General features: G+C 52.8%; 1 protein-coding gene across 1 annotated transcript in view; it reads left to right on the forward strand.

The window, feature by feature from the left end:
- Window positions 1–12495, forward strand: part of sez6b (seizure related 6 homolog b) — a 39537-nt gene that overhangs the window by 13233 nt on the left and 13809 nt on the right. Inside the window, 3 exon segments of the mRNA XM_057049213.1 lie at window positions 2507–2890; window positions 3376–3509; window positions 11136–11325. Of these exon segments, the coding sequence (XP_056905193.1) occupies window positions 2507–2890; window positions 3376–3509; window positions 11136–11325 (708 nt within the window).

The raw sequence follows: 12495 nt of genomic DNA on the forward strand, positions 1-12495 counted from the left end.
CTAACCATTAGCCGGGGAAGCTAGCTAGGAAGCTAGCAGGAAGTGACTGATTCATGGAGGAAATCCATCAAACTGGAATAAAAGTGTCCCTTAAATGGCCAAAAATATTTCCTCATCTGTTAAAAGTGACATTCCCGCCCCGCCGTCACTCCCTCAGGATCCGGCAGGTTTAATCCTGATTTCGCTCCAGAAAATCCGCATCCGGACTTTGATGTGAAAGCGTGTTGTTCTCCCCCCCCCCCGACTCCTCTTTGCTGGAGCTACAGCGTCACATGACCTGCTGGGATGCTCTCAGTGCCTCCGCGCCCTCGCCGCCGCCCTCGCCGCCGCCGCACAATCAGCCCGGTCGATGCGGTGAGAGTGAGTGAAATCAAAGAGAAGTGAAGGCGGAGCCGCCGCTTTCTTGGCTCAGACCGCCGTTTGATCTAGACGCTGCTCGCCACACACGCTGACTAAGTGGCCTGTTTGGAATGTTAACGGGAATGTTAACAGGAATGTTGGAGGGGTAAACACGACCCCTCCCAGTGGTGGATCATCCAAACACAGGCTCTCCATCCTCGCTGTTAATTAAGGCCGCCGTCTTCGCCCGGCGGTCCTCGGAGGGACTTGAAGGATAATTCCGTGATCAGGCCTCAGAGGCAGATGGCGGATCCTCTCTTCCCGCCGCCGCTTCCTGAAACACGACGACACGATCAGGAGTTTCCTCACAGGGAGGCTTAAGTTCTGCAGGGAGGGACATCAAAGCTTCCCTCCAAGGTCTTTAGTTCTTTATTGTTCCATCAGGAAGAGCGAAACGGAGCAGCGCTAATCGGGAACGCCGCCGTCAGTTAGCTACTCAGGGTTCTGGGCTAACTGGGAAAACCATGAGCCTGGAAGTTTAAGGCAACAGCGGAAGATCAAACTGGGAAGGAGAGCTGAGGGTCGGAGCCGGAGTTCGAGTAGTTTATGTCGCTTGTTCTGATAGCGCACGTGCTAGCGTGAGCTAGCGTGGTCCGTCTTCAGGCTACGCTCTGCTAGGAGCAACGATACCAATCCAGGCGTGTTGTCCCAACTCCTGAACAGGAAGTTCAGCTCGCTCCGACGTTGTAGCTCTTCACCGCAGGATGGTGTTTGCGATGCTAGCTCTGAGCTAAAGGAGTGACAAAGAACCCGCAGTGTTTACATTAGCGTTCACGCCTGGTAGCAGCGGGCGATGGCGGCCCTCCTCTCAGTCACTCCGCCGTTTCCTCTCTTGTAGATTTATCGGAGTGTGTGTGTGTGTGTGTGTGTGTGTGTGTGTGTGTGTGAGTGTGTGTGTGTGTGAGAGCAACGAGGCGCCATGTGGGAAGTGTCACCGCCACAATAAAAGCCTGATTGTTTGAAGCTGATAGCTATTAGCCGCCGAGAGCAGGAGCCATTCGAGTGGAAATGAAGCATTGTTAAGGAAACATCAGACTTCCTCGGAGTGTGATGGCCTCCTGAAGGGCCCTCAGATTAGATCGCACAGGTGCATTCTGGGAAGGCGAGCGCTGATCGTCACACGCCGCCATCAAACCTCCTCAGGAATGAAGGTTAGCTCTGATCACCGGGAGGGTCGGCGGCGAGCAGAAGATCAGTGGGAACAGCAGCGTTGGGGAGGCTCCTCCGCCACGCCAGGCTGGGCGGGTGGGCGGGGCTTATGAGGAGACACTTCCTGTTGTCAGACACCGCTGCCGCCAATCGCACACGGGAAAGTCTAAACCATCAGCAGACTGGTTAAAGGGAGATGAGGACTGGTTATACTGGGACAGAGAGGGTAACTGACTGGTTATACTGGGACAGAGAGGGTTAATGACTGGTTATACTGGGACAGAGGGGGTTAATGACTGGTTATACTGGGACAGAGAGGGTCAATGACTGGTTATACTGGGACAGAGGGGGTAACTGACTGGTTATACTGGGACAGAGAGGGTTAATGACTGGTTATACTGGGACAGAGGGGGTAACTGACTGGTTATACTGGGACAGAGAGGGTTAATGACTGGTTATACTGGGACAGAGAGGGTCAGTGACTGGTTATACTGGGACAGAGAGGGTCAGTGACTGGTTATACTGGGACAGAGAGGGTCATGACTGGTTATACTGGGACAGAGAGGGTCAGTGACTGGTTATACTGGGACAGAGAGGGTCAGTGACTGGTTATACTGGGACAGAGAGGGTCATGACTGGTTATACTGGGACAGAGAGGGTCAGTGACTGGTTATACTGGGACAGAGAGGGTCAATGACTAGTTATACTGGGACAGAGGGGGTCAGTGACTGGTTATATTGGGACAGAGAGGGTTAATGACTGGTTATACTGGGACAGAGAGGGTTAATGACTGGTTATACTGGGACAGATGGGGTTAATAACTGGTTATACTGGGACAGAGAGGGTAAATGACTGGTTATACTGGGACAGATGGGGTTAATAACTGGTTATACTGGGACAGAGGGGGTAATGACTGGTTTTGGCACCTTCTCACCGTGTCTCCTCTATTGTCCTCCAGCCTCTGAGGGTCGCTCCACCAGCCCGGGGTTCCTGACCGGTCCCTCCAGGTCCACCACCCAGGACGCTGTCAGATCTCCCGTGGCAACCACGGCTCCACCCACCGACCTCCTGAACCACCACCCCATATACCCGAGACCTCCAGACCCCCAGGGTCCGCTCCGCTCTCGTCATCCAGACTACCCAGGAGACAGTGGAGGACGCAGGTCCTGGTCCAGCTCCTGGTCCAGCTCCTGGTCCAGCTCTAAGCCCACCTCAGGAGGGGGCTCCAGCCCCATGGCTCCGCCCACGAGTCTGGTTCTAGCTGATGCTAACAGGGACGAAGAGGAGATGACCACGAGCATCATCACCACCACCACCATCACCACCACCACGCAGAGCCCAGGTGAGAGTTAGCTAACCGCTAACTAGCCCTGCTTAGCTTAGCTTTAGCTTCCCGGTTTGTGTTGGGAGCACCTTTTATTCCTAAATGTTGTTTGAACTGTCTTCATTGTCTCATGGAGACCAGAACCAAGCAGACTCCCCTCAGATGGCGTCCTTCCGGATGTTGTCCCGCCCCCCTGCCAGCGTGGCGGCGCCAGCGTCGCACTCGCAGGCTAATGTTTGCCGTGTTTGGAACGGTCACGATTCCACAGCCAAGGGGGTCGGAATGAATTACTAGTGCATCCGTGCGTCGCTAACCTTTAATCAAGAGGTCCAGAGAGGGACGTGTGTGTGTGTGTGTGTGTGTGTGGGGGGGGGGGGGGCGTGAACTTGTTCACGCTCTTCCGCCGCCGCCACCGTGCTGAAATGGGATGGGACGTGTGCACGTGGAGCGTGTCTGGAAGCACCAGCTTGAACTCTAAAGTCGTCCACCCTGTGTCCCCACAGTGTCCTGCCAGCTCAACCTGACCGGGCCCGAAGGCTACATCCAGGCTCCGCCCACGTCCAGCTCCGCCCCTCACGCCACCTCCGACTGCAGCTACACCGTCACCGTCTACACGGGCTACGGGGTCGAGGTCCAGGTACGATCCGAAGTCCACACAGCCCAGCGCTCCTCCGGGAAAATCCGCTCGTCTTTCGGGGGGTGTGGCTGGTGTCGGTGGGCGGGGCTTCGTGTTGCAGGTCAGGTTTTTAAAGTGCTAGCACTCCTCGGACGCGCCGCCATCTCGCTAGCACTTTAAAAACCGTTTTTGATAGCAGCCGATTTCCCTGTGAAGGTTCGATAAGAGGATTTCAGCATCAGTCTGTGATGACCTGTCACATGACCCGTCACATGACCCGTCACATGACCGGCGAGATGAAGACGCTTCGGATTAGCCGCAGCATCAAAGGAGCGCGTGTTTCCACACGTTTCACTGTGATTCAGCTCTTTCCCAGCTGCTAAACGCGCTAACGCAGGAGGCTATTTAGCCTCCGTTTCAGATCCCTGATCATCGGGAACGCGGACAGCTGGAAGCGAATTCCAGGAGCATCCCGCCGCCACGCCGCTGATGTCCAAAGTCACCTCCGCTAGCGTGTCTGGTGGGTTTACAGCGGCGGCGTTGATCTCGCCAGCGTGTGGAAGCCGCCGACCTTCGTCTGACATGATGATTTAAGCGGCGCCCTCGCCTCCACCTGGAAAACTCTCTCATCCGCATGATTAACTCCAGCTTTCATAAAATATCCAGCGGCTGATCCGGGCCAACCTTCCGGAAGCCTGTCCTAATAATGTCGGATAAAGAAGGAACGCCACTGCAAATCACTTCGTGTGGCGGCGAACAGCTGCTTTAGAGACGGAAGCTGCAGGAAGTGAATCACATGTTCCGGGGTTCGGAAGGAAGCCCTCGAGGGAAGGTCAAAGGTCACGTCTCTGTGGGACAATGCCGTGTTTCCAGTCCTCGGGAATCCTGGAAAACGGACCCCTGATGGACGCTGACGTCTTTACATCTTTGCTTCGACCACTGAAACCAAAGAAAATCCAGAGGTTTCCATAAATTCCACATCGAAATTCCGCTCGACTGTGATGGAGAGAAGGATGAACATCAGCAGGGATGAGTGTGGAAGCTAAATCCCGGAGGATTCATCAATAATGAAGCAGAAGAAGCGGAATCTGATCCCAATATTATGGGATCAAGCTCCGACTGCGGCGTCAGGAAGTAACACACAGATTTACGCTGAACACTGATTTCAGGAAACAACGCAAAAGCAGAGGACGAATCCGCCGGTGGGGCTCCGGAACGATGCCCTCGGAGAGAGACGGTGGTAGGAATGAAGGAAAAATCCATCCGGGAACGAGGAGGAAGAGGAGGAGGAGATGACTGGAGGAAGATACGGAGGCCAGGAAGCAGATAAGCTGGCTAACGGGAAGCTAAAGGGAACGCTCTTCTTCCTTTAATGGAGACGACCCTGGTGTCCGGGCGTAGCCGCGCCGCAGCGCTAATGAATTGCTCATGGATTATCTGTCCGCTCCTTTTGTTTGTTTACGGACTTCTGGAAACTCGTCTCAGCTGAAACATCTTATCAGCTAAATTGGAAGGTTTCCCTCCAGAGCCGAGCGGCTGTGGAATTCCAGAGCCGGCGCCCATTCATCACAGACGCCAGGTGGACCCTCGAGGGGGCGGGGCCACTTCATAGGTCACAGCTGCTAGCTTAGCATAGCAAATGATCATCCTGTAGAAAGTAGCTCTGCTCTCACCTGTTAACACCTGAGAGTTGGTAGATTTTCCGCGGTCATGCTAGCTTAGCTGCATCTCCCAACTCATCCTCAGCCTTTCTGGGATCTTGGGTCTGAATCCGGGGCAACAGTGGGAAGATTAGAGCCGGGAACAGGAACTCGGACAGCGAGCGCTCGGCTATCGATTGCGGGATCGATCCCTCGGCTGCGTTAGCTGATCCGGACTCGGCTCGATAGCTTCAGTCCCCGTCTGTGCTGATGGCTCGGATTGATTAGGAAGCGTTCGTCAAAGCTAAATCGGATTCCAGGAAGAGTGAGGTGGCGTTCCTCTCCTCGGGGAGCTTCCTGTGAGGGTGTTCCAGAGGCCAATGTTCACCTCTGCATGCTAATGATGCTAGTGGACAAAGGTGCTAGGAGCAACACAGCGGAGACCTGAAGGAGGGGACAGTTAGCGGCAGGCTAGCGCTACACCTATTAGCATAAACAAATCTGTCTTCATCCTTTAGCTGCTTTGGTCTTTGTGGTTGGCTTTCTTTCAGTTAGCCTTTCGCGGCTCACATTAGCTCCTCGGTCATTCCGCTGGCTGTTATCCGATTCCAGCGCTTCAATGTCAGCCGGTTCTTTTGGAATCAGCACCGTCGGTGTTCTCGTGGTTTTAATGAAAGACGATGCTGAGTAGCAAAGATCAGCCTGACCTTCTGGGGGGGGGGGGGGGGGGTAGTGGGGGGAGGGGGAGGGGGAGGGGGAGGGGGAGGGGGAGGGGGGGCAAAGCCTTTAACGCGTCGTGGGTCACGGCTCAAAGTCGGAATCGACCGTTTGATTATTTAACTCTAATGAACAGCGTTCCGACCCAGCAGACGAGTTGCTTTCATCTGAGGTCACACATGATGCTAATTTACCCAAAGCAGCTAACGCTAGCCTCGTGGTGGAGCGCTACTAAGTCAAAAAAATGGAAGCTGCTTGGGAGAGTTGGGAAAAAAAACTGGTGTAATTATCTTGTTGTTCAGTAATTAACAGCTAACGTTTAACACAGTTTGATAGGATCAGGTTAATTTAGCTTTAGCGGTTAAAAAGGTACCAAAAGTAATGGAAGGCTAATAATTAAAATGCTAGCTTTCATCCCCTGCTATGTGTTGGCACCTGCAGCCAAAATGAAAACATTCCAGCGCGCGGTGGCCTGTCAGGAGGACCGGATGCTAATCCTGAAACACGTCCGTTAGCGACAGCTATCGTGACAGCAAGGTCACGCCTGCCCCTCCCCCGTGCTGGACTCCCGCCATCCAGGGTGATTCCCATCACTAAGAGATGGGAATCTAATGAAAGATCCTCAGCGTGGCCGCGCGGCGCCCGATTAGCTTCCAGAGGGAAGGAAGCGGAGGAGGCGACGGATGATGGATGAACTGATGACGGGATTGATTAGATACCGTCGACCATCCGACCACCGCCCAGGAAGCCCCGCCCCCAGAGACTCGTGGTTGGGAATGTTGCTCGTGAAGATGATAGCATGGAAAAATGTGGGTTTTACAACCTGAGGGTTGGAGCGAGGAGGACCCCGTTGCTAGGAGACGCCAGCCTGTAGAGGCTGTGATTGGTCGTTCCACCAGAAGGGGCGGGGAAATCGGCAGATCAAAGAACAAGTTTGATGGTATCAACGTTAACGTTAGCGTCGTAGGACGACCAAAAATGAAGGAAAAGGAGCAAAAAGAAGAGCGGCGCTGCTGCTAATTAGCCTGATGCTCCTGCTAGCTGTAAACTTTTAGCTGCTACTTTAGCTGCTACCTAGCATTAGCGCAGATAAGAATTGTCTGAAAGTCCCAAAGAAAACCTGAAGGTCGACCGTAGACAGATTATATACGGGGGCGGAGCCAACGGGAGACAGGTGAGCACAGCAATTGGACGAATTTCGCTCAATCGTTTATTTCCTGTTTGTCCTTCGTTTGGCACGAAGATCGTTAGCGTCGTTTTATTCGGTCTCGTCTCACAGGTGCACCTTCGTCCGTCCTTCCTCTGTCTGATCGTTGCTAAAATCAAGCTAACGGCTGTAGCATGAAAGCGCCCCCTCCCAGGGTATGAGGGTGTTTGTAGTGTAGCCTGCTAGCGTGTTGCTCCGCGGGGGGTTTTCTTTGAAGGTTTTTGTTCGGTCGAGGGCGACTCGGCGCTATCAGCGGCGTGCAGCCGCGCTTTGATCCGCAGAGGCGGGTCTGAAGGTGCCGCCGCCGCCGCCCCCGCCGCCGCCGCCGCCTCGTTGACTCGAAGTACAAAATGAGCAAATTTTGGTTCTTTCATGTGTCCTCTTTCATGTCCAGTTTGGACCGGGCCGCTTTGATCTGCTTTGGGGTTCCAGCGTGGAGCCGTTCGGAGACAGTGAGCGCGAGTCCAGCGCCGCCGAGACAGGAAGTGTCTAATAGCCCCGCGAATTATCGACGCTGCTCGTTAATTAGCTGCTCGTTCTCAAGTGTCGACGTCTTATCGGAGCCTCGGCGGATCCTGATACAGGACCCGGCTGGTGAGGAGCAGCGCTAGGATCACCGAAATCAGGAATTCCGATCTGCTGACAAGGACAAAAAGGAATTCCAAGTTCTACCCTCACAGCTTGGACCACAATTCCCAGAATCCTTTGGCTGTCGATGAATTCTGAAGTGAATTCAAACTGGACCCAGAAGGAGGAAGTCTGTTACTGTAGAAGTTTACGGAGAAGTTTACGAAGAGGTTTACGGAGAAGTTTACGGAGAGGTTTACGAAGAAGTTTGCAAATACGTTTACAGAGAAGTCTACGGAGAAGTTTACGAATAGCTTTACGGAAGTTTACGAATAGCTTTACGAAGAAGTTTACGCAGAGGTTTACGAAGAAGTTTACGGAGGGGTTTACGAAGAGGTTTACGAGGAAGTTTGCAAATACATTTACAGTTTACGAATAGCTTTACGAAGAAGTTTACGAATAGCTTTACGAAGAAGTTTACGCAGAGGTTTACGAAGAAGTTTACGGAGGGGTTTAGAAGAGGTTTACGAGGAAGTTTGCAAATACATTTACAGGGAGGTTTACGAAGAGGTTTACGAAGAAGTTTACAGAGAAGTTTACGTTGAACTTGACGTTTTACGAAGAAGTTGCAAATACGTTTACAAAGACGTTTACGGAGAAGTTTACGAAGAGGTTTACGAAGAAGTTTACGGGGAGAACATCTGGATTATTTATGGAGCAATGCTAAGGAGGACGCTAACGGTGTTTTTTCCGAGCCAAAGACCAGCAATGTGTAGCTGTGAGCTGCGTTAGCTACCGCTAACGTGGCGGCCACCCTTTAAAGCTGAGGTTTCTTTGGTTGGTCTTTAAGGGCAGAGATCAAAGCAGATTCTTTCCCATCCGTAAAGTTGCTTTGCGTGGGCGTCGACCTTGGCAGCGCCGACCGGCGCCGGTCCATCTGTATTCACGGCGTCCGCGAGGACGATGATTACCTGCCCGTCCTGAGGGGGTCGGAATAAAGGAAGGAAGCAGATGGAGGGAGGGAGCTCATCCCGTCTGATCACTGTGACACAATGTTCAATTTCCCTTCAAAGATCCGAGCTAATCTCCCGCCGCCGCGCTTTGTGTCGCCGAGACGCGTGACCACGGAAACGAGGGGCGGCTGAAGGACACGAGCGTGACGCCTTTCTCCTCTTTTCTTTGTTCCGAAAGAACGAGCGACATTATTCCCCCTCTGTTACTGATCCGTCGGAGCTAGCACGAAGCTAGCGCGGAGCTAATCGCCGACCTTGAAACAAGCCTCATCTCCAGTGTTTGAGTCACATGGACAACCAGGAAGTGAGCGTCTGTATTAATTGGCTGAGCTAATTGGACAGCAGCAGCGCTAATCTGCCATTAGCGACTTCTGGCTCGGTGTCATGTGATCGCGGCGGCGTTGCCAGGTGGCGAGTCGGTAAAAACAACCTCTTTCGACGTTCCCCATCTCCTGACCTACTTCTCCGGTTGGAACAGATGTTCCCTCTGCTCCATCGTTTGCTAACCTCCCTCTTAATTACCGCCGCCGCTAATTAGCAGGCGGCGGCGCTCAGGCACAGGCGTGGAGCCGCGTGTGGTCAGAACAACAACGTCTGGTTCTGGTTCAAGTTCTTCTGATGTTTGTGAAGCATCTGAAACGGACCCGGTGGTTCCTCTGGGACCGCTGATCCGTCCCGTCCCGGAGTTCTGTGCTGTTGGACCGTCGTCCTTCCCGTTAATCCCATTAATCTCGATTATTCGCTTGCCCCCAAGACGGAAGCTGTTGGATAATAACATCATAAATCCACCCTCAAGTAGCCCAGGTCTGTCACGCTAACAGCGCACAGGTGCTAACAAGAGGGCTAGCACCTTTGTGGCTACACTGTAAAACTTTAGACCAAAGATCAAGGAAGCGACGTTCTTTTAATGGGAGTTTGTGGTTTTGAGTATTTGCCCTTTTGTGCCGCTATGCTACAATGCTAACATGTCGCTGAAAACATTTGTACAGGTTGAGAAAATAATCTGTCCTCGGCTAATGTTGAAAACATGCTAATGACATTCAGTGGGAAGCAAATCTGGCGCATTAGTGATGCTAATGAGTTAACTACCTCGTTCCTAAATTTAGCTCTCTCTTAATGAATGCTAAAAAAACCAAAACAACACGTTAGCATTAGCTCATCTCGTATCTTCAGGTGGTTTCTGTAAACAGCATGTGCAACTAGCATGTCACAGATTCACTTTGTGTCACGCTTTAGTGTTAAAGAGTTTTGGTAGAAAATTAGCGCAGCATTAATAGCGTTCGTTTGTGCTTTTTTCCAGTTTTTCCAGTAAAATATTGACAGTTTTTAAAGGTCGGTGTGGTCACGACGGCGGCGGCGGCGCTTTGCAAATTGTTCTCAGCTAACCAGCAGCTTAAAACCAACCGCCACTGTGCTACTTTAGCCACCTGCTGCTGCGGCTAATGACCCTGAGTTGAGACAATGATTTTAACATAGCAATAACTTTTGACGGAAATTACCCCCCCCCCACAGACACACACACACACACACACACACACACACACACAGACACACACACACACACACACACACACACCATTATGTTTGTGAGGCTCCACAGAAGCTGGACTGGTGCCAGGGAAAATTGGATTACGTCTCCCGGCATTCCCCGGAGTGTTTTATTATCCCGAGCCGGAGGCCTAATGTGATTACCCGCCGATGCCCTTTGTTCGCCGCGCTATTATTCCGACGCCGCGTCCGCGACTCCATTAATGGCACATTATGACTTGTTATACACAAGCGCGCCGCAGAGGCCGGGGCGAGCGCCCGCTAGCTGCACGTGGGCTACGTGGTCTCGCTAATTCCACGCAGCTCCAAAGAACGTCCTAAAAATTAGCCCGTCCCCAAACATCTACTTTACTGGACGCTAGCGCTAAACGACGCAGCACGCAGGGTCATGCTACGGTCATGCTAAAAAGGAGCTAGGGCCTTCCTTCTGCCTCCACTCACTAAAATTAGCATGATGCTAATGGGTGTCGAAGGTAAACAAGAACATTTTACCGGTCACGCCGAGGCGTCGTTAGCACGTGTTACGGCTCTAATAGCTAACTGCTGATTGAACCGCCCCGATATAACGGGAACGTTTTGTTGAATGTTGGAGGAGGAATATCGCGATTCCCCGGAGAGCTGCCGGATTTATCTCCCAGCTCGGCGGCAGACGGGAGGCGGCGATATGATCTACGAGCGCTACGTGGAGACGGACGCACGTTTACCGGCTGAATAAAGATAAAAAACGGCAAAGGCCACATTCCTCAGCCGACGTTCCTCGGATATCTGAGGTGTCATCGGACGGGATATTCTCCCTCTTTTTTCGCACAATCTTGACATGCTAATCGTGCTTGATATAGCTTTCTAGCTACCTGTAAGCTAACGCTGACTCGTTCACTCCGCCATCCTGACAGGACCCGGCGTCGGATCCATCAGGAAGCTCCTTCCGGGTCTCACCTCTCCCGTTTCCCTTCAGGTCATGAACGCGGATCTGCTGGAAGGAGACAAGGTCGCCTTCCAAGACTCGGGCCAGGAGGGGAACGCCGTCCTGGCCAACGAGACCATCCTAACGAGGGGCCTGGTGGTGCGGAGCCACAGCAACCAGATCTCCGTCCGCCTCCACAGCCAGAAACCTCGGCCCGGATCCATCCTGCTCCGATATCAAGGTGATCCGCCCCCTCCGGTGGGAACGTCGACTTCCTAAACCTGCCTAGGTGGCACCCCCACACACACAAACCCTGCATTATTTAACTATACTAGTTGTGAGGTTAGCAGCAGGAATTAGCCTTGACATGACGCTAACGTAGCTAATGTGACGTTTATTCACGTCTGAGACGTCACCTGACGGAACCTCGTTGTCACTGTTTCTATGGTAACCACCGACCCCCTGCGATGTTTCCTGACGGGACACACGTTTAGATTCCGCAGTCCCTCCTGATCCGAGCGTTCCAGACTCCAGATTTGGAAATAAACCCGAGGATCCTGTAAGGAAACATTCCGTCCCTGCAAACACACACCGTCAGTCAGGTGTGAAGCCTGTTTCCACGGCAACGTTACGGTGCCGCCGCGTGCTGTGAGTTTGCAGTTTCGGTGACACATTAAAGAAAAAAGCAACTTCCTGCGTCAGCTAAAGCCACGCATCGCCATTAGCATGTGCGTAGCTTAGCATAGGTGTTGCCAACCTGTCAGAAACGGCCAGCGGTCACCCTGGATCTTAGACACAAACTCTCGGCATGCTGGGAAATTAATCGGGAGTGTAGCTAATGTGGTTATTATAACGATGTCGCTGCTGCGGGATTGTTTTAATTAAACACGGAGCCTCTGTTAGCATGAGCGGTTCAACTTTGTGCTACTGGGTGGGGGGTTAAACTGGGGGGTCGCTGAACACCAGACCAGTACAGGCCACTTCACCGCTAACGCTAACGCTAGGTGTGTTCATTTCCAGTCCAGCACGGACCGATGCTAACCTGCTAAACGAGGCCGTCTCCACTCGACCCGCCGCCATCAAAGGTTATGACATTGTGTGAAATTGAATGTGGCCGCCGACGGATGCTTCCCCGCCCGCGGCGCCGCGGCGTGCACGCCTGTCGCGCCCAATTAGCCCCCGCGAGCTGTGATGAGCGAGGCGTGAACGAGTCCCCGCCGTCAGATTCTTTATTGATGTTGAAGATGTATCTATTTTTCATCAGTCCATGTAAAATGCAGGACGCTAATAGCCCATTTGTCTCTGTTAGCAGACAGAGATTTCACGCCGCCGTAGCTAAGCAGCATCCGCGGCGCCGATGGTTTAGGACGTCTGTTGGCCAGTTTAAACTTCCTGTAACCACAAGTGGAGG

Source organism: Takifugu flavidus, chromosome 12 (genome assembly GCF_003711565.1).
Source record: "Takifugu flavidus isolate HTHZ2018 chromosome 12, ASM371156v2, whole genome shotgun sequence".
NCBI lineage: Eukaryota > Metazoa > Chordata > Actinopteri > Tetraodontiformes > Tetraodontidae > Takifugu > Takifugu flavidus.